This window comes from Oratosquilla oratoria, chromosome 20, assembly GCF_046742065.1.
Source record: "Oratosquilla oratoria isolate Oo_2021 chromosome 20, ASM4674206v1, whole genome shotgun sequence".
Lineage (NCBI taxonomy): Eukaryota > Metazoa > Arthropoda > Malacostraca > Stomatopoda > Squillidae > Oratosquilla > Oratosquilla oratoria.
The window spans coordinates 38,453,791-38,476,080 of record NC_134796.1 but is presented as its reverse complement, the minus strand read 5'-3'; the positions used below and the strand labels follow the sequence as shown (position 1 = coordinate 38,476,080).

At 38.7% G+C, this 22,290-nt stretch overlaps 1 protein-coding gene across 1 annotated transcript; it reads left to right on the top strand.

Annotated features, from left to right (window-relative positions):
* Positions 1–1,129: 1,129 nt before the first annotated feature.
* On the top strand, positions 1,130–14,725 carry LOC143036065 (uncharacterized). Its single transcript, XM_076203321.1, has 11 exons — positions 1,130–1,209; positions 5,020–5,059; positions 5,702–5,843; positions 6,245–6,400; positions 7,666–7,775; positions 8,473–8,632; positions 9,542–9,664; positions 11,060–11,124; positions 13,064–13,190; positions 13,409–13,519; positions 14,237–14,725. Exons 2-11 carry the CDS (start codon positions 5,057–5,059, stop codon positions 14,341–14,343), a joined length of 1,104 nt encoding a protein of 367 aa, XP_076059436.1. The 5' UTR covers positions 1,130–1,209; positions 5,020–5,056; the 3' UTR covers positions 14,344–14,725.
* Positions 14,726–22,290: the final 7,565 nt, after the last annotated feature.

Below are 22,290 nucleotides of genomic sequence, written 5' to 3'. Positions count from 1 at the left end.
ATTCGTGATCATGTTCGTATTCGTGTTAGTATTCGTATTCGTATTCGTGTTCGTTTTCGTATTTGTGTTTGTGATCGTGTTCATGTACGTATTCGTGTTCATGTCCGTGTTCGTGTTCATGTTCGTGTTCGTGTTCATGTTCGTGTTCGTGTTCGTGGTTGTGTTCGTGTTCGTATTCGTGTTCGTATTCGTTTTCATATTCGTGTTCGTGTTCGTCTTCGTCTTCGTGTTCGTCTTCGTGTTTGTGTTTGTGATTGTGTTTGTGTACGTGTTCGTGTTCGTGCTCGTATTCGTGTTTATGCTTGTGTTCGTTTTCGTGTTTGTATTCGTATTCGTATTCGTGTTCGTGTTCGTATTCATGTCTGTGTTTGTATTAATATTCGTATTCGTATTCCTATTCGTGTGTTATAAGGAAGCTACCGTAGGTCTTTGAGTGTCAACATCCTTTAGCAAATATTAATAATGTTTCCCTCGTAACTTTGGAAAGAATGATTTGTGTATCAGTCTGCACAGAATTGGAATATATTTTTCTTTTGTATCCCCTCTGTTGGTGTGGCATTTTCTTTTTCATTTCAGCTGTCGCCAGACAATTTTATTCAGTCGTGTGTGAGCACTTTGATGATTAATTGATTACAGCAGTTGTTGTATCAGATAGGAATATGTCACCATCTTTTTCTTATCATCTTGCTTCGTTATAGTAAACTCAATGGTCTTCTGTCATCACAATGTTTCTTCGTTACAAACCTTTAAAAAAACTTTATTTCCAATTTCGCTACGATGTGGTAGACACTCAATTTGGCATCACATCCTCGAAAAAAACAACAACAACATTACATTCGAACGAGATGTGATTCAACCGTTCGGTCTATGAACCCACGTTCCTCGGCCCTCTAAAAAGCCTCTCCTATTGACCCAAATACTTCCTTCTTCGGATATCACGGCATTCATTAACAAAGAATCCCTCTCGCCCGGTAATTGACTCGGAGTTGACATTGTTAACGGTGCCAGCGGCGCCGGGGCCCTTCCATCCACTAGGCGGGTGCTAACGAGAGGAGGGCAATTATGTCGAATTGTTAGGTCGCGGTATCGAAATGGCCCAAAGTATATAAGCCACCCCGTACTTGGTGGAGGCAGCAAAGTGATCCGGGATTTCAGACTGGAAGTTAGCCAGCTCGTGCAACCCCGTGCTTGCGAATATTGTTATCACAGGTAGAGTCTGGAGCAAATCTGTAAGCTCAGGGGAATTGTGTGTTCAGCTGTGTAGAGAAATGCAGTGGAATATTCCATGAAAATCAAATAACATGTGTGCACCTTTACGACAGCATGTGCGACTTTACAAGCAAACATATATATACATATATATATATATATATATATATATATATATATATATATTATATATATCTATATATCTATATATATACATATATATATATATATATATTATATATATCTATATATGTATATATATATACATATAATATATATATATATATATACATAATACATATATGTGTGTGTGCATATATATGTATATATAACAAACGTGTATGGTTATATATATGGTTATATATATGGTTATATATATGTATGTGCTTGTATGTGTATATATACTTATGTCCAATTATATATATATATATATATATATATATATATATATATATATATATATATATATGTATATATATATATACATATATATATATATATATGTATATATGTCGGTTATCAGCTCTTCTCAGGTAAAAAGATAGATCAGGCAGAGATTGATCAGGTCTTAGGATAACAGGTGTTTTGAACTATTTTTGTCGTCGTTTCTGCACATGTCTGAGAGGTAAAGATTTATCAGAACCTTGAGTGACACGTGGCTGGAATTACTTTTATCGTCACTAATGCGCAGATCAGTTCTATTAGTTAGGTGGGAGGGGAATCGAGCATTTCATGTCAGAGTTTCAATGTGTGGCCTATAGAGAAACGTAACAATGTACCGCTTGTTTTGAAAACAGTCCCTTGGCGGATCTAACCATTTAAAACGGCGTTCCATGCGGAAATGCATGACAGGTACTCCCGATGTGGCCATATTGGTTCTGTCCTCCATTTTCAGGAAAAAGCTCAAACACTTATTTTCACAAACGTGAAGATAACAAAGATTCGCCGGCATAGATATATGTGTGTTTCTGTGTAGGTATGCACATGAACATTTGTGTGCGTGTGTACGTATATGTATGTGATTATTTATACATACAGGGAAAATGTATAGATATATGAAAGAGTACGTGACAATATTTCAGTAATATTCGTGTTTTTTTCACTTATATTCTTTAATACGTATTTGGACTCGAGTATGATAGTTCATTTTCTTATGCAATTGGTTTTCATAACGTTATTCGTTTAAAAGTCCATCACATCTCCATTATGGTGGGATTCTATATAATTCATGTGGTTGCAAATGCCATACGCTTTTATCGAGAAGGATACTCCTAATTATTATTATTATTATTTTTTTTTTATAAGATGCAGGGATGACCTGTCATCCAGGAGGTGCCAAGATAAGAGGGAAGGTAGATAGTAGAGGGGAATGGAGCATGTAGAGGATGGAATGGGTGGGAGGGGTTTCTATGCCTTTGTGTTTTGGCTACCTCCCGTGTAAGGGGGAAGAAGGCCTTTGGTATATGTATGTATGTATTTACGAGAACTGTGTGTTAAATTACACCTTTTTTTGGATAAATTCAAAAATGTATTTTCTACGAAACGAAAATCTTTAAAGATTTCAATCTCGGGTTTCTATGCCTTTGTGTTTTGGCTACCTCCCGTGTAAGGGGGAAGAAAGCCTTTGGTATATGTATGTATGTATTTACGAGAACTTTGTGTTAAATTGCACCTTTTTTTTGATAAATTCAAAAATGTATTTTCTACGAAACGAAAATCTTTGAAGATTTCAATCTCGGGTGTCTCCCTTCTTTGCAAATCTCTTCCTTTGTCAAAATCAATTCGCGTTATCCTCTCCTATGTCGTCGTACCACACTGTATAGATTTTGTTCAGAAACCACCAGACAATTTCAATCAGCTGAGATAAGGCCTGATGGAGCTGGAATCTATGCCTCAGTTGTATAATTAGTAGTCGAATTGTCATGATAATTTTAAGAAGAAACCGCCAGACAATTTCAGTCAGCTGAGATAAGGCCTGATGAAGGCTTCTAGAAAGCAAGACACTGTTGAGCTGGAATCTATGCCTCAGTTGTATAATTAGTAGTCGAATTGTTATGATAATTTTAAAAAGAGATATGACACGTAGTAATGTCCTCCATTCTATGCCTCAGCTGGATAATTGATAGTCGAATTGTCATGATAATTTTAAGAAGAGGAATAACAGGTGACGATTTCCTCCATTCTCATATCCTCATGTCATTACAACAGAACTTATTCACTATCTCTGTCGTCAGGTAATTTCATTCAGGGGACAAAAAATCTAGATTCTCAACGAACTAGGGAATCCACATTTAGAAACTATTTAAGGACAATATTGTAGCTCACTCTGAGGACTTTATCATCAACCTGATATGATAAATATAACCGAAAACACTTGAAATATTGTAGATAAACGGTGAAGGGAACAGGGGCTGAGGGAAATACTTTTATTCCTAACTAGTTTCGTCTGAGTGGCTTCTTCAAGCGAAATTATTTAGGAATAAAAGTATTTCCCTCAGCCCGTGTTCACTTTACCTCCTATCCACATTCGTCACAATGTTCACACACTTGAAATATTATTAACGAATATTCATTATGCAACAATTCCTTAAGTAGGCGAAGTTTTATTTCCAGAGTACGAGACGTAAACTATGAACAGAACATGGAATGCGTTAGAGAATAGAAGTCATATATGTCATTTGAGATAGCAGTCTCGATGAAATACACACAATATTAAGAATAGATTATTGTATTATGAGATATAATATGGGTGCTAAATCCTGTTTAATTTAATCTAGCGTACGGGTATTAATCCTGGTGTACAGTGATTAAAGATATATATATATATATATATATATATATATATATATATATATACATATATAAATATATATATATATATACATATATATATACATATATATATATATATATATATATATATATATGTATATGTATATATATAAACAGAGGATATTGTTATAGTTACCTTAGATATTTGGACACACCGTGCACAGTGTCATATTGCTGAGAAGCTTCAGCATAGACGGGTGAGATTCGGGTCGTTTCGCGTATATCGACTTTTCGCCGTACTCCGTCCACGACAGGGCGTCGTACTTTCAAATAACCATGGGTGTTTATGGACGCTTTCACATGTGGTCGTGATGGTGTCGTGTGAAAGCGTCCACCGTGATTATTTGAGAACACGACGTCATGTCGTGGACGGCGAAAAGTCGATACGTGCCTTACATACCACAATCATCACCTTATCACGTGCACACCGTTTCTTACAATAAAACCTTTTGTGGATCCACCCTGACGTGCTCCATGTGGAAGTTGGGGCTCCCTACTGTAAAGGGTAACAGACTGGAAGTAACGAACGAGCTAAGTAACGCTCAAAGCACTTTTACCAAAGGAATAAAGACCCAATAGGAGTCCATAAGGTAAACACTTTCGATACGGTGGATTCATTAAACTGAAACTGTAGAGTGTGACGAGCTGTAACTAACTAACAAACTGACTAACAATCAAAACGCTTTAACCAAAGGAACAAGGCTCCAGTAAGAGTCGATACAGTAAACGCTTTCAATATGGTGATGTATAAACTGAGTGAATTTTTTTTTTTTTTGACGAGTTAAACACCATATGAGGACGGAGCCTATATTTGTACGAAGTTTCGCTTACTACAGTTTTTTCAAGTACAAGTTGAGATACATATGCTTGAGATTAAATGAAATTACTTAGCATTGGCCAGGATTAAAATGTGTAGAGTTTGCATGAGGCACATTCTGGTTATTTTCAATTCTGATTTCAACTTTTGTTTCTTTACAGTTGATTGATCCACGCGTCACTTATTTACAAAGAAATAATGGTACGTATCTTACACTTAGATGTCTATATTTCCATGGTTTGAGTGAAGATCAGTATAAAGAGATTTGCATACATGTAATGTGTGTATAGGTATGTAGTGTGTGTGTGTGCAAGGGTGTGTGTGTGTGTGTGTGTGTGTGTGTGTGTGTGTGTGTTTCACTATGGTCTTGGATCACGTGTTGGGATCGTGATCGACAGCTATTTCCCTCCCGGAAGAGAGCTCAGAGCTCGTGTATGACCGATCTATGGGTAATGCTGTGACCTTACACGCACCCCCAACTCCCCGCCCACGAGAGTTGGAGTAACGACCCGCAGCGCAGCGATACTGAAATTATTTCAGCCCTGGGCGGGATTCGAACCCGGACCACCGTAGTGGCAGCCAGGAACTCTAACCACTGCGCCACGAGTCGTGTGTGTGTGTGTGTGTGTGTGTGTGTGTGTGTGTGTGTGTGTGTGTGTGTGTGTGTGCGCGCGCGCGCGTGTGTGTGTGTGTGTGTGTGTTTGTTTGTATCGGCCATGTGTTTGCATCCAACCTATTTTTCTTATCAAATGCAACCATAATAATATTGTAATCATATATCCGCAAGCAAAATACCCAAAGGAAATTCGTAGAGACAAATAATTTTTCTGTCTCTTCCTCCAGGGTCGGGCGATGTCTGTGTTTGGTTCGTCCTTCTTGGCGGCGTTCTTGTGCTCCATTTTTGTAGTGACGTCAACCAATCCAACGAACCTAGAATCCGATCAACCGGCCGAGGATCAAAAACTTCTACATAGGGAGGAAAGATGTAAGATATAGTTACCAAAAACTAAAGAGAATTTTTCTTAAATATCGAAGTTTTTTTTTTTAACATGTTTTAATTAAGTACTCAAAGACTTGTCTAGTCTCGTCAATGGAAAGGTTATTTCAAGTGGAAATAGTAAACGAGTTTGATAATGCTGTTATCATTAAATTACTATTGAAAGTTTTTTTTCTGAATTGCATGAAAATGTCTAGTGAGAGCCAGAACAAAATATATAATCCACTGCCCTCAATTTTGACAAAAGTATAATTAATCATTTTACAGTTTGACAAATAATTTCCTGTCTTTCAAATACTTGCATTCTCAAGCTTCAAAATGCTTTCTTCCTTTACAAAATTTTTACTCCCTATTTGTTTTGTAACATTATTTTTTTCGCGTCTTTGCAGTTTTCATCTTCCCATTCATTCAATTTGGTGTTACTGAATCAGTCTGCAATACCAGCAACGGAGAACAAGGCACTTGTTACACTAGGCAAAAATGCACAAACAAGCAGGGTACAGCCTCGGGCAACTGTCAAAATGGACGAGGTGTCTGCTGTATAGGTAAGTGCCATTATGAAACCAATTTTGTGTGTGAAAATGTTGTCTTTAAAGAACCGAAAAAATAGCGTACACACAGACACACACACACACACACACACACACACACACACACACACACACACACACACACACACATATATATATATATATATATATTTATACACACACACACACACACACACACATAGAGTTAGCTGGGCTCTGGCAGGCAGATGAAACCTGAGTGCTCATTTTAACAGAAATAAATAAATAAAATAAAATAGAATAAAAAATAATAAGATAAGATAAAAAATAAATAAATAAATAAATAAGATAAGATAAAATAAATTAAACTAAATAGAACTGGTCTCTGATTGGCAGAGGGCTCATTTTAACAAAATTGTTGACACTGAAGGACCAGATGACTCCATCTTGCAAAGAATATGCAAGAAGGTTGGGGTTCTGTAGGGAAGAGGCCAAACGCAGAGTATGGGAGTCCAATATATTTGACGTTTCGCCCAGCAGGGCTTCTTCATTTCTGAAGAAGCCCTGGTTTGGCCTCTTCCCTACAGAGCTGTTGCAGTCATTGCTGCTTTTACTCAAAGGTTGGGGTTGATTATATATTGGCGCTATAGTTTTAGAGATAGTTTTGTAGCTCATAGGCTTGGCAGCGTGGCTCCACCTTGACATGCCCAGTAGCTTCAGTGTTCAGCTTGACTTGATTAAGGGTGGGTGTGTGGTCCAGCTGTCTCCGTTAGGTTTTGCTCCCTGGCAACCTGGGTGTTTTTCTCCCAGTGTTACCGTATTTGTTATAATTTGGGTAAAATACTCCCGAGTTAACCTTCCACGTTAAGAAATAAGAGGGTAATCATTCTAATGTTAAGCCACAAAACCGTTTTATACCCTTATGGTCTTTGAGATTATTTTTTTTAATATGTTGCACAAGGAAGTTTCGTATCAGTTTCTGTCTTTTTTTACCATGTTTGTTTCTATGATATTCCTTGAAATTAATATGTGTCTTGGGACTGTGTCAAAAGCAGGGTTTTGTCTATTGTCACAATATCTGTTCTCTAAGATGGCACTTTTATCTTAAATCCACAACAAAATCAAGACAATACATGTAGGACTGATAAATCAGTTTTTAACCATTCAAATATGAATATGAACACAATCATTTATATACATGAACTCTAACTTAGCACACACGCAAAGAAACTTCCAAATGTATCCGTTGAAGAAAATATTGATTTTTGGTGATATAACTTCGATGTTTCTTTCGCTTCCAGTCCAGAACACTTGCGGCACAACGACCAAGAGAAACAACACCTACCTTGTCAATGACAACTATCCAGAATCGTACACGGGAACCACAAGCTGCTTCTACGGAATTGAAAGGGTAAGTAGCTGTGACCGTGGGAGTGGGTAGTCACCGATAGTACGTCGGGTGTCATGCCTTTTTTTTTTTTTTTTTTTTTTTTTTTAATACTATTCTGTGGGTCATTTGCCATAGTTCATCGCTCTAGTGTAATGTCTTCCTTTTTTTTCTGTGGGCCATTTGCCATAGGTCTCAAATCCCACGAAAACATTTAGTTTAAATTGAGTGTGTGTTCTTTTGATTTTCGTGTCCTTTGTAAATGAAAAGAAACTGAATTTATTCAAAGAGGGAAGCATGTAGCTGTAAATCATGTAGTAATAGTCACGGAAACCTTTTTATGGTATGCCAAGCCTTAAATTTATCCCTTGTTAACCATTGCAAACCCTTTTACTAATGCATATTTTCTCCGTTTTCTTGCATATCCAAATCTTCCGACGTTTGGACACCTGGAAACCTTCACGTTACGACACCTTAAAATTCCAAACATCTGTCTTTATCTTCGTTTACATACCCTGCCAAACATCCTACACTGACATAACATCTCAACAACGAAACACATTCCTCACGCCTAAAACCCTTCCCATGACAAACACTCCACTCCACATGTTTTGTTGTCCATACCTTCTTCCTCTATTACTTCCTCACACTCCACGCGCCTTCCTCCTCCTCCTCCTCCTTCTTCATCGTTCCGGTCGACTACTGGCACCTGCATAAACAGTTAAACAATAACATCTGCCAAGTTCGTCTCGATTTTGTCTCAATGACGCTGGTTGGCCCGGAGAGCACTAACGGCGTGTGCAACACAGACACCCTGACCATTACCTCCAACCCGTCTTTCAACCCTCCAGTCATCTGCGGGGAGAACACAGGACAACACAGTACGTTTATCTTTATGTTCAACCTGGTCCTCTTCGTCTTTGCCCACTCTTAATCGAGCTCTGTCTGCCTAAATTACTGGTCCATAAAAAGGGTTACACTAAGCTCATAAGAGTGACTCATAACATGACTGTTCTGTTAATGCCACAACTCCCTTATCCTAGAGGAAGCTATGGCAGTGTTTCAGTGGAGTTTTTTGAAGCAAGGGACTTAATATAGAGCGTCGCTACTTGTGGGGGAGGTTGAGGTGACGGCAATTCGAACCTTGCCGACAGCGAGTTGGACCAAGGGCATGGTTTATTAAATTCCACGCTACAAAGTCCTCTGTAAGGGGCATTGTCCTAGCCTCCTGATAGAGGGTAGTTTGCAATTCGAGCCACTTCCACTCCTGAAATCATTAGAGGGAGTAAGTTTATCAGACCTGAAAATTGAGCATTAAAGCTGTCCTAGTTGGCTGAATGAGTAGAATGTATATTTTCTTTTTTTATCAAATTACGAGTATATTTAGTGCAGGACATTAACAATGAACGTGCTTTTGCTATATATTTTTCCTGTCCCTATGTTATCGATGCATTTTTATAGGATTAACGAAGCGATTGGCTAAATGCATCAAACCAGGGGGAGTATTGATAATTACAGTCCTAAATTAATGATTCCTGGCTCTTATGTCTTATTTTTCCCTGCCTCTCTCCATTTTTCTTTTATACTTGATTTTATCCTCTTCCTCCTCGTCTATTGCTCATTCATTGGCAACATGTTTCTGAATGGAAGACAGTGTTCCATAATGCAAATATAATTTGAGTGAACTATGCAAAGAATTTGTGTTTTCGGGTGAGGGAATAGCCATCAAGGTACTTCTAAGATATTGTACTCACGGATAGTACTAAGATATTGTACTCAAACTTTTCCAGTGTACATTGAGTTTCCTTCAAGCACCTCCAGCGTAAGGATCAACATTGCCACAGGGGGCAACACCTTTGACCGCAAGTGGAGAATCAAGGTGACCCAAATTCCCTGCACGTCTGCATACAGAGGTGAGAGGTCACCTACAGAGGTGAAAGGTCATCTACCCTTAAGATCATTCAGCTTGTCCACCTTACACACACACAGCCAAACACGACTCGGTGTCGCGGTTGGTAGAGTCCCCGACTGTCACTACGGCGATCCTGGTTTGAATCCTGCCCAGGGCTGAAATAGATTCAGTATCACTGGGCTTCGAGTCGTTACTCCAACTCTCGTGGGCGGGGAGTTGGATGTGTGTGTGTGCGTGTAAGGTCACAGCATTACCCATAGATTGGTCATACGAGCTCTGAGCTCTCTTCCGGGGGGGGGGGAATAGCTGTCGATCACGAGTCCAATACGTGATCCAAAAGACCAAGGTGAATAGATGTTCATATTATTCTAGTACTGGCAGCACGCATATATAATCGTAGTATAACTGGGGTGGAGAACAGCTGACGAGAGCACTGGAAGGTATCAGTTTTCTTCACAACTTCAGTATTGTAGTCATCTGAGACTGGGAAAACCAAGAACAATAACTTCTAAGACGATCAAGTCTCTATTGCCAGCATTTGCAACTAGCGCTGTGGTTAGAGTCTCTTTTTTTCCAAATATCATAGTTGTGTTGGTTTACATAATGATACTATACTATTTTCATTATTTCGCGACCCACAAGGTGTTGTCTGCCGTGTTGTCACGTACTGAATCAAAACATTCAGCATATACCGGAAGCTGTCCACTACCCTGAGTATGTTAACATGGAATATTCTGAATGCATATTGATTTTTTCATCAAATAGTAGGTGATATGAATAATTGTTATACATGTAAAGAAAAGAAGAGACTTGTTAAACGATGTGGCATCTCAGGTCAGGCGACGTTGCACCGGCTACCGACCAGGTGCGCGGTGTCTCCCCGTTTTCTTTGGAGATGGTTTAGACGTGGCAACGCTGCTGGTTTTGTCGGCCACATCCTATGGGTCACCAGATAATGGAAGAAATATAGGGTACCTGAATCGATATAAGTTCGAGTAGCGAATTGGTTTCGATCACACTTTACATGACTCGGATCCTTGTTAGAATCCAGTAACTCCCGGTCGACTTCAGTTGCTTCTGAAAGTTTGAGCCCATAAGGCAAAAGTGACGAACCTGGTCACAGATAAACGTTTCCTACTATGAGCCTCTCAATCTATATTTATCATAAGTTTATGTATTAGAAAAAAAATTCCTGGTCGCCGCGAGTTCTGAACTCGGGTCCCTCGTAGCGGGAATCCTAAGCGTTACCCCTCTGCCTCTTAGATCTAAGATGCGGAGTGGTAACGCTTAGAACTCGCTCTCTTTTCGAAGCTCCCGATAGCCGGGCCTGATTGTTTGAATTGCATGGTTGTTACTAGCAACTTGTTCTATAATCTGTATCTTACTTTTCTTGCAGCTCCCGCAAACTGCCTTCAGTACTTCACGGACCCAACCGGTACAATCACGTCCTTCAACTATGTTGTAAGTATTCCCTCCTACCTCAAACAATATTTTTCAACGACTTCATAGAGTGCGCTTTAAATATCTACGAGTAGCTGAGGCCTTGTAACTCAACTTATTTGAGGGCCAATCCCTATCCCAAATGAGGTTTAGATCTAAGAAATCGATAAGCAAAAACTGGTTTATCAATAGAATGGTCAACAAACAGACTAGACTTTATAACCACGTAGTGAACGTTGAAACTATTAGTTGTTTTAAGAGATGGTTAGGTACCTTTATGGATGGAGATGATTGGTGGTAATAGACATGGAACTGCCTAGTGTAAGACTTATGACCTCCTGCAGCCTTCATCATACTTATGTTCTTATATTCTTGTGTTTGAATTCACTCACACTTCGTGCAGACCAGGTCTCATTCTTTGACCCAGGGAGATCTTCTATTTAATGGTGTATAGAAATCTGTAAAATATGATACTATAATAAATACCTGATTTTCGTAAAACTCAGTTCATAGGACTACGTCAAGAGCTTCAGCTTTCAGACTGGGAGGCAAAATTAAACGAAAGATTAGACGAAAGACTAGATAAGACTAGACAAAATTAAACGAAAGACTAGACGAAAGACTGCACTTACTAAAATGATTCGCACTTACACCCCGTTTAAGGACAGACGCCCCCCAAATCAGGTTCACCCAAATTGGCTTGACAAAGAAACTGAAAAATACTCTTAACAAGAGAAAGGCTTATAAGAAATACAAGTGTTCTGGTGCACCTAACGACTATCAAAGTTATGTAATAATACAGAGGGATTTAAAGAAACGACAATACTAAAGAAATATTACTGATGAATTCAAAGAAAATCCTAAAAAATCCTATAGTTACATTGGTCATGAAAAGGTTATTAGGAATCGCATTGCCCCATTATTATCTGCTGACGGTCAACATGAATATTTGAATGAAGGAATGTGTAGTATTAGAAAAAAAAGATGATGTATAGAAAAAACTCAAAGTGTATTTCTTTATCATCCGCTTACAGTAGTAGGAGAAATGGAGCAATCACCGGTTGACTGCTGTTCTTAAAGTGAAAAGGTGGGGGAGATTAAGTAACAATAGATATTATAGATCAGCGTTTCTCAACCTTACGTAACCTTACGTAACCTTTAAAATAAATTGCATGTCTCAAGGAATTCCTACGGAAAAAAAAATCTTTCTCATTTTATTTTCATCGTAATAATAGGTTAGATAGGATGATGTCTATATTACATTAATACAATAACCAAGAATATGTGCGTGTTTAATTATATTACGTATATGAAATTAAATAAAAAAGTCAAACGTGCTTTAGCTTAGGAACCTTTTGCGGAACCTTAGGGTTCCGGGGAATCCTGGTTGAGAACCACTGTTCTCGATCCTTAGGCCCTAGCCTGAAGAACATGTATCAGCTTCTAGAGCTGCATTTCTAGATGGAGATGGATACGGGTGTAGACCCTTATTGAATACATAAGAACATTAAAAAAATGGAAGAGAGTGCAAGAGGCCATTAGACCTACACTAGACAGTTCCATGATACAGCCTGTCATCCCTAAACATTAAGTTATCTAACCTTCTCTTAAAACAATAGTTTCAGCGCTCACTACATGGTTCCTGAGTCTATTCCATTTGTTAACCACTCTATTGCTAAGCCAGTTCCTACCTATTTCAACCAGTTCCTGCTTATTTCCCTCTGGAACTTTCTCTTAAGGACGTAAGAAAAATGAATGTCGCCAACTCTTTGTCACAAAAGACCAGCACAAGCAGGAACCAGCCATGGGTCTCTAACTTTGATAAATTAGCAAACTATTTTAAGAATAGAACATTCTCCGGCGGTGACTATACATTTACTGATGCCTCGGGATCCATTGTGTGGATCTTGATGTAATCAAGGTTATGAGAACTTTGTCCAATATTGTTTTAACTTCGCAGGACACGTCCACCACGACACAACAGCTGGCAAAACAAGACTACTCTGCGTGTGTCAAGGTTCAAGAAGGTTTCTGCAGCATTACGTACAAAGAAACAAACACCAATAGTTTCTCACTTTCCAAAGACCGTAAGGAGTAAACCGAGTCTGGTCCTCAGTCTTCCTAATTTAAGTTTTATTTTTTTCCCTTGTTAAATGAGTGAAGTCGTGATGTCAGTTTTGTTGGTAAAAGGAAAAAAAAAGTGGATAGGCGAGTCGAGTCAAAGTCAATATCAAGGTGCTAATGAAATAGACGAATATTTAACCAATTACCCAATATCTAACCTCCTTCCCCTCCATCTTGACAGCTGCAACACCGACGGTGGATGTGGGTACCACCGACTGCGCTAATGACTATGTGGGATTCTTCTCTGATACTAACGATAGGTTCTGTGGCTCCCTGTTCAACGAGGTTGAATGTAAGTTCATAGAGATTATAAGCTTCGTGATTCCTATATTTTTCACCTGTGGGAATTAAATATGCTCTTCAATAAATTTGTTCTGGTTGACAATAGACAATGTTGCTCCGCACGGGACCACTTGGTTTATACGTTTTTAAATCCAAAGACAAATTTGATAATCTTATTGATCTATCTTATTTATCTATTTATTTGCTTATTTGTTTATATATATATATATATATATATATATATATATATACACATATGTATATATATATATATATATACACATATGTATATATATATGTATATATATATACACATATGTATATGTATATATATATATATGTATATATACAAATATATATATATATATATATATATATATATATATATATATATGCTAATAAGAACACGGGTACGTGTGTTCACTTATGCAAAGAAACTAACGAAGCAGAGCGCTTTCGTTTATTACATCTACAGTGACTTTTTGTACTGAAGATGTGATATACAAAAGCGCTCTGCTTCGTTAGTTTCTTTTTCCAAGTGGCCTACTTTGCATATATATATATACACATATATATATATATGTATATATATATATATATATATATATATATATATATATATATATATATGTGTGTGTGTGTGTGTGTGTGTGTGTGTATCAATGTACATGCATATTCAGACGTATTATCTTTGATAACCTTTTCCTATTCTTGCTATCCACAATAGCCTCAGACAGACCCTTCATCCTTCACGTGAAATCTGACGACGTAGAACCTGCAACAGATGTCAACAACAAGGGCTTCAGTCTGGACTACAGCCAAAGCCCTTGCTAGAGAGTTCGATTCCTTCACAGAGCGTCCAACAGTGCTACAATGATCTTCGACATTTTTATCATATTCTTTCTAGACCTTTACTGCAGTTGTCGTTGATCCTTACAAGATGAATTCCCAGTTTTTGTACATCTGTGCGTATTTTGATATCAATCTTACGCAAAGGTATGAATAATGGTGTGTTGATAGTTAGTTGTAGTGGATTATGTCTCGTACATATTCACATATTTCTTTAGAGAATAAGTATGCGGTACATGTACAGGATAGCCAATTGCATAATTCAATGTTTCTAGACTCTTGCCTATATTAGAAGATATAAACACACCACCTCATGCCATACTGTGCCAGTTTATTATGTCCCTTGTTGAATATATATTGACTGTTACTGCGAGTTTTATTGACTGAAGATGCGCAACACCTTGTCATCGGTAACGGTCCTCATGTAAGACCAAACATCTTTCTGGAAGGAAACGATAGACTGTTGTCAGTTGAATAGAATATATAGTGGCAAATGAGACTAGAGGCGAGGGTTAATGGAAAAACTTTAACGTTTCGACCCAATGCTAGCAACTCAAATGAATCAGGGAAATTACGGACACAGTTGAGTTACCTCATGGGGATCCCGGAAGATCTTATTACCTGACTTTGATAACTTGTGAAATCATTAAAATTCTCTCATTAATTCTCGTCTCCTTTCTTCACCTTCAGTCTCACTGTTGTCAATGCCGTTCGGTTGGCATCTACCCTTATATGTAATAGTGGATTGACGGTGGTTTAAGTTGATAAAAGTCATGGATTCGGTCAAGAGATTGAAGGACAACTCCACGGGGCTACTCCTCTAGATCAGGGGTCGCTTGCAGCTCGCAAGCCGAATCCGGCCTGACGCAGCAGTTTTCCATGTCATTTCTATTTTTCAAGATTATTATTTTTCTAAATATTTTTTGTGTATTCACTGTATTATGTTGTACAAAATAGCCATGCAACACGCGCTCGTTATTTTCTGTTATCTGGTTCTCTGTTGTTAAAAAAGTTTGGTGACCCGTGATCTAGATGGAGGTAGAGGGGAGGAAAAGACAGTGGTAGTCTTAAAAAATCTTTCCTTACATAAGTCATATCAATCCTTGGAAAGGAAAGATTCTTTTAAGAATACCACCGTAAGAATCTTACGGTGGTATTCTTCAAAATATATTTCTTTATATAAATCTATCCTTAAATAAATCTTATATAAATCTTTGGAAGGGAAAGATTTTTTTAAGAATATCACTGTAAAATCTTACGGTGGTATTCTTAAAGAAATATATTTCTTTATATAAATCTTTCCTTATATAAATCTTATATAAATCCTTGGAAGGGAAAGATTTTTTTAAGAATACCACCGTAAGAATCTTACGGTGGTATTCTTAAAAATATATTTCTTTATATAAATCTTTCCTTATATAAATCTTATATAAATCCTTGGAAGGGAAAGATTTTTTTAAGAATACCACCGTAAGAATCTCACGGTGGTATTCTTAAAAATATATTTCTTTATATAAATCTTTCCCTATATAAATCTTATATAAACCCTTGGAAGGGAAAGAATTTTTTTTAAGAATATCACCGAGAGTCCCTTTGGAGGTCAGTTCTTCTGCGAAACGAAAATCAATTAGGGACTAATTCTTGAGCTTTCACTTGTTGAACACGACAAAGAATCACCTCCGGATGTCACCGTACCAATGACACCTGCATTTGTTGATGTCAACCAAGATGTTACCAACCAGACTTTAGGTGAATACTATCTTAAACTTCTCTCTCTTTTTTTTCATTATAATATTATTGACAATAATATGTAAATCTCCTTACCTGAACAGACCAGAGAGAGAGAGTCCATGTTTTTTTTTCTATAATCTTTTAACTAAGTTGCTTATCTAAAGGGATAGCGAAATACTCTCGTTTTCGTAAAGGTATGATGGAACGGAGAGGGGGGGTCGCCGACTTAATGAAGCGGCTTTGCTGTGGATGTGCTGTGACTTGCGACCCTGCTTCTGACCCAGGGCAGTGGACAAGATGCAGGGATGACCCGTCATCCAGGAGGTACCAAGATGAGAGGGAGGGAAGAGGGTGGAGGGGAGTGGAGTATGTAAGGGATGGAATGAGTGGGAGTGGTTTTTCTATGCCTTTTTCTTTTTGGCTACCTCCCTTATAAGGGGGGAAAAAGCCTTTGGTATATGTATGTATGTATATATAAAAGTACTAAAATGATCAAATATTGAAGTGAAATAGCTTATGGAGCCAAAGCGTATGGCCAAACGATCAAACGACTCAACTCGCCCCCCCCTGCTAGCCCGAACCCCTTACCCCACCTTCCTCCAAGCTCTTTCAATTAATCAAGGTAAGTTATCAAAGCTACCCACGCAAATGGAGCTTGCGAAATCAATAGTTTTTTTTTTCTTCCTTTAGTTTGACTTCTACGATGCTTGAATCCTGGATCGTTGATATTTCATAGATATGATTTTGCATTGCTTATTTTGAAGTCTACAATGAGTATGCCGACATTCATGCTGTGCCGGGAATTGCTGTAGGAAGTTTGAATGGTCTTTGGAGAATATACAATTCCGAAGGCTCAGACGTCTTAAAAAAGAAAGAAAGAAAGAAAAAAAAATCTAGATATTTGCCCCACTCCGATGGGGTCGAGGTTCCGCATACGGAAATAAAAAGAGACATATGAAAAACTGTTGAAGCTGCCTATATTAACACGTTTGAAAACACCAATGATAGGGAAGGTTTCATATGTTTATCGAAGGTAGCAAGCAAATTGATATTAAATACAATTGGGAAATATGTATTTGGCACGGGAATAGGAAGTCCCCAGACAGCCAGCGCGATGACATGTTCGAGTTTCCAAATTCGAATGTATAATTGTAAAGTTCGAGCGGTTTGTAGACAGCTTACTGAAGAAGACCGAGTCGGTCGAAACCTATAAGCAATAAAGGAGTTCCAGCCCATCTTCGCTTGTTCTTCCTCCACCCACACTCTCATCTGTTAAATTCATTCATTCAATATACATACATACATACATACATACATACATACATACATACATACATACATACATACATACATACATACATACATACATACATACATATATACATACACCACAGGCTTTTTCTCCCCTTACACGGGAGGTAGCCAACCACTTCCGCCTCTCTTTCCCGAGATATCGCAAGCACACGCCTGGGTTACAGACCGCTGTGGCAAGTCTCTGAGGCGGGGGCCGTACCACATTACTCCAAGTGCAAGCCGTGCGACCGTCCTAACGCCAACAGTCTCTACCACTACTGCCTCGAATATCCTTCAGTAAGAGATCTATTGCTCCAAAGCCAAGACTTAATACATGTGTGTCACTTTATCTTAACTGACAGTAATTTAGACAATTGCCCTATTTCGACACCTACACTTTGGTGGATGCTAAAGCTTACCTCACCTTGATTACCAATGTATTTACCCTTACAGGATGTAATGGAACTGCCTAGTGTGGGCCTTGGGGTCTCTTGCAGTCTCCTTTTTTATGTTCGAAAGCACTCTTGAGATTAAGAAATGCTTCCACACTGGTAGAGGTGAAGCGGGGATATAGGTCCATCAGGCAGTGGTGTGTGATCTTCTGCGGTAAGAAACCATACAATTGTGGCGATAGCTTATCCTGTAGTCGAAACATGAGGCGAGTGAGAAATATACGTTCGAGGACTTTACAGAAACAGTAGGTGAATGAGATAGCTCTGAACTTGTCTGTGACATGATTGGAGAGGGGTGCAATGGTACTAGATGTCCAATCACGAGGTACATATCCTTTGTTAAAGTAAAGGTTATAGAACTGCAGCAAGGGATTACCAGGGACTTTAAGGAGCAGCCAGAGGACTTGACAAGTGATGCTACTTCTCCGGGAGCTGTTATTTTGCTTGTGACAAGAGCCTGACGCAATTCGTCCTTGGTGATGGGCAAGTCGTTATCGTTATCCATCCGTAATAATGCAGCCATTAGACGTAGGGTGCGGATACTCTTTTGGGTGGAAAGTACCTCTTGAATGGGGACGGGAAGGCTGTTTGCTTGTGGTTGTTCATACCAAGTACTTTACAAGTCCTGTGCATATGGGGCTGGGTTATGGTAAAGAGCACTTAATGGTTTTTCCTTGATGACTTTGTTTATCTGGTGCCACATAGAGCCAAGGCTGGTCTGGTGGTTAATGATGTCGATATATTTCTTCAAGAACTCAGTATGGGGACACTGATGCAGGGCAACGAGGTCATCTCTGGATGTCTGACATTGGAGGAGATTAGCAGGTGTTGGCTGTCTCTGAAAGCCGAGAGCATCTCTCTCAGCCTTCTTTTCCAAAAAACATGTAGTGTGCACCGGTCCATCTTTTGATACGTGGCCTTGCGACGTAAAGGGTGTAAAAATCATGTGTTGAATCAACGAGGGAAAAGTACAGGTTCTCAAGTCACTGGAGATGAAATGTTGGTGGAAGAGCGGAGATGTAAAAGACATAGTTGGGGCAGTACTTCAGAGGAATGGAGATGTGTGGAGGGGGGTGTGAAGAGGAGAATCACATAGTAAAACTAACATAATCAAAGCCCCCCCCCAAAAAAAGTAAAATGATTTAATGAATAGTTACATACATACATACATATACCAAGGCTTTTTCCCCCTTACAAAGGAGGTAGCCAAAAAGGAAAAGGCATAAAATCACTCCCACCCATTCCATCCCTGAATACACTCCACACCCATCCACCCTCCCTCCCATCTTAGCACCTCCTGGATGACGGGTCATCCCTGCACCTTGTCCACTGCCCTGGGTCAGAAGCAGTGTGAATAGTTAAATGAATAGTTATGAATAGTTAAATGAATAAATAAATAAATATAATGACATGGGGAGGGGGCAAAATGGTCAACGTGAAAGAGTTCGTATAATACATATCTCAACCAGCTGATAAATATTAAACACAGAAATTTGCTTTTGTTTTGTTATCATTTGTCTGTCTGATTTTCATTTATTATTAGTTATATGTCAATTTATTATTATTTACTATTTACCTGTTTGTTTATTATTTAACTATACCTATGCATTTATTTATGTATTTTATTTGTTATTTACATTATTATAGTTTTTATCTATTGTTTTATTATTAATATGATTTTTTTTTTCGCATCCGACCTAGATATGGATCAAAAGGTCTCCTGTTGGCATGCTCCGCCTTTGTAATCCTTTGTAATGAGCAAAACAGTGAAAGAATAAACCCCCTCAACCACTCCTTAGATACCTATTTCGCAAACTAAGAACAAAAACGAGAACACATAATTCCATAAACATGAAAAAATGTCTACCTACACAAGCAAGATGCATACACAGACGTATGCATATTTATTGAGTAGGTCTATAGTTTTTTGCCTTCCCGCTCGACCAAGGCTTCTGGGAACCAACGCAGCAAGCCCACAGCGCGTATCGGAAATTGAACTCGCGACCACCTGCTGAAGAGTCCGACACGATATCCACTGGTACACGGCCAGATATCAGGAAACCTTGATAAAGTGTCAATCAATAAAGGAGGTTTTAGAACAGACAACGGGTGTTCCGTGAAGACAAGAGGCTTTTGAATAGAGACCAGGTTTTTTGAGAAAACAACATATTTTTGAGCATTCAACGGGTTTTGAAAAGACAAAAGGTTTTTGAGAGAGAACGAGTTTTTTTTTAGCAGACACCGGACCTCTGATCAGACATCCGGGTTTTGAGAAGACAACAGGCTTCATGAATGCTGTAAAGTTAATTGCACCAAAGTTTTGAATTCCTTTGTTTGTGTCTTTATATCAACTTGATTTTAGTCTGTTGCCATAAAGGCTAAGAGATACTCGATTTCGTATGAAGGTTGCTAAGGTTATTTTTTCTCTTTTATTTTCTCTTTCGTTTTACTTTGTCTCTCTTTCTCTCTATCTTTCTCTCTCTCTTTCCCTTTCTCTCTCTCTCTCTCTTTCTCTCTCTTTCCCTTCTCCTTCTCCCTCCTCTCTTTTTTTGTCTCCCTTCGTGTATCCTTGTATTCTGCTGGCTGATTAAATTTCTCTTTAACCCCTTCTATGGCACCACCTCTTTGATGAGATAGTGGCTCAGAGAATATAAGCGCTGGTAATTGTTTCTTTGTTTAGGGAAATGTTATAGGTCAATCAACCCTGCCAACTCAATTAACGTCATTTGTGTCCTTACATGTTCTGTTCTGGCCGCAGGAAAACAAAAATTCTGTTATGAAAAGCTATTGAGGTTTATGAGGCGATTCATGTGTTCATTTCAAAACACGTTAATAGTATGCTCTGTTTTGTGTAAGAGTTGAATCCATTAAGCACTACTCTGTAACCACTCCTTTCATTTTTATGAATTTACAAGATGGATTTAGACAATTGAGTTTGATTGCATTTAGGTAGAAAGTCCAACAGAAAATGTTATACAACGTCAATGTCTCCCAGAATAAAGTGCAAATGTAATTGAGAGTTAGTGTTGGGTGGGAGATGAATAGATTCGGGAAATGGGAACATTAAACACGAACTTCAATGCTGGTGTCACACTATGTGCCGTTGCCGTATGCGGTCAGATGATGAGCAGGTTCGATTAGCTTAATAAAATCAGCTGGGGATAACCAGAACTTGCCGGTTCAGAGACTCGAGGACACACCAAGAGGATCTACAAGCAGCGCCCAAGATTGGACATCAGGAAATTCACTTTCTGCAGTCGTGTTGTGAACAACTGGAATAGTCTTCCTGATCATGTTGTGAATGCAAATTCAGTTGTAAGTTTTGAAAAGAGATTGGATAGTGTATGGAAACATCAAGATCAAATATTCGATTACACAGCTCAAATAAATCACAAACACCTAGACCACAGTGACCACTAGACCACAGATGACCTAAGTATTAGTCATTTAGAGCCGGAGTCACAGGCTCAATAGCCTCTTCCGGGACCCTTCTATGTCTATGTCTATGTCTATGTCTATGTCTATGTCTATGTCTATGTCTATGTCTATGTCTATGTCTATGTCTATGTCTATGTCTATGTCTATGTCTATGTCTATGTCTATGTCTATGTCTATGTCTATGTCTATGTCTATGTCTATGTCTATGTCTATGTATAGTGACACCCTTCTCCCCCTGGTTAAAATACTTATACCTTTCGAGTCCAATGATGCATAAAAGATACTTTGCTATAGCCAACAGCAAGCCTCGACGGCAGTGCCGGGCAGTGTGACACCGGGCTAATACAAACGTTTCATCATCATCGTCATTCTTTGGGAACATATGCCAGGGTGAATGTCGTTTCAATCAACCGCTGACACTAATACCCACTGATTTTTCGAGCAATCCCTCATGCAGCCAACCTTTCTATTTCAAAGAATACTCGTCAGGATCGGTCAACTTGTCTGCATGTCTGCTTGCCTGGCTACCCACTTATCTGCCTGTCTGCCTGTCTGCCTACTTATCTGTCTGTCTACCTTGTCTGTCTGTCTGCCTGTCTGTCTACATGCCTGTCTGTCTGTCTATCTGCCTGTCTGCCTGTCTACCATGAATTCAGTGAAGACCTCGTCTGTTCACTTCACTGGGTGATATATTTTGTGAAGGTCACCCTATGAATTGGATATACATCAAGGACTCGTGTCATACACTCATACAGCCGGAGTTGATGTTCATGGATTACTCGTAATATGATAACAAACAAGTCCCACGGAGCAGTTACTGGTTTCATACAAAGACTTTCCAGCGACACCTCATGATAAGGCACTCAGTACCAAAGGCATCGAGATGTCCTATCTAGCCAGGGCTCAGCGTCCATATCTCACAGCTGTACAGCAAGATACCTTAGTCTTCTTGCATAGACATTAACTGCTTCATATACTTTACTCTGCTTGGGAAGGTCCATAACATGGGTTATTACAA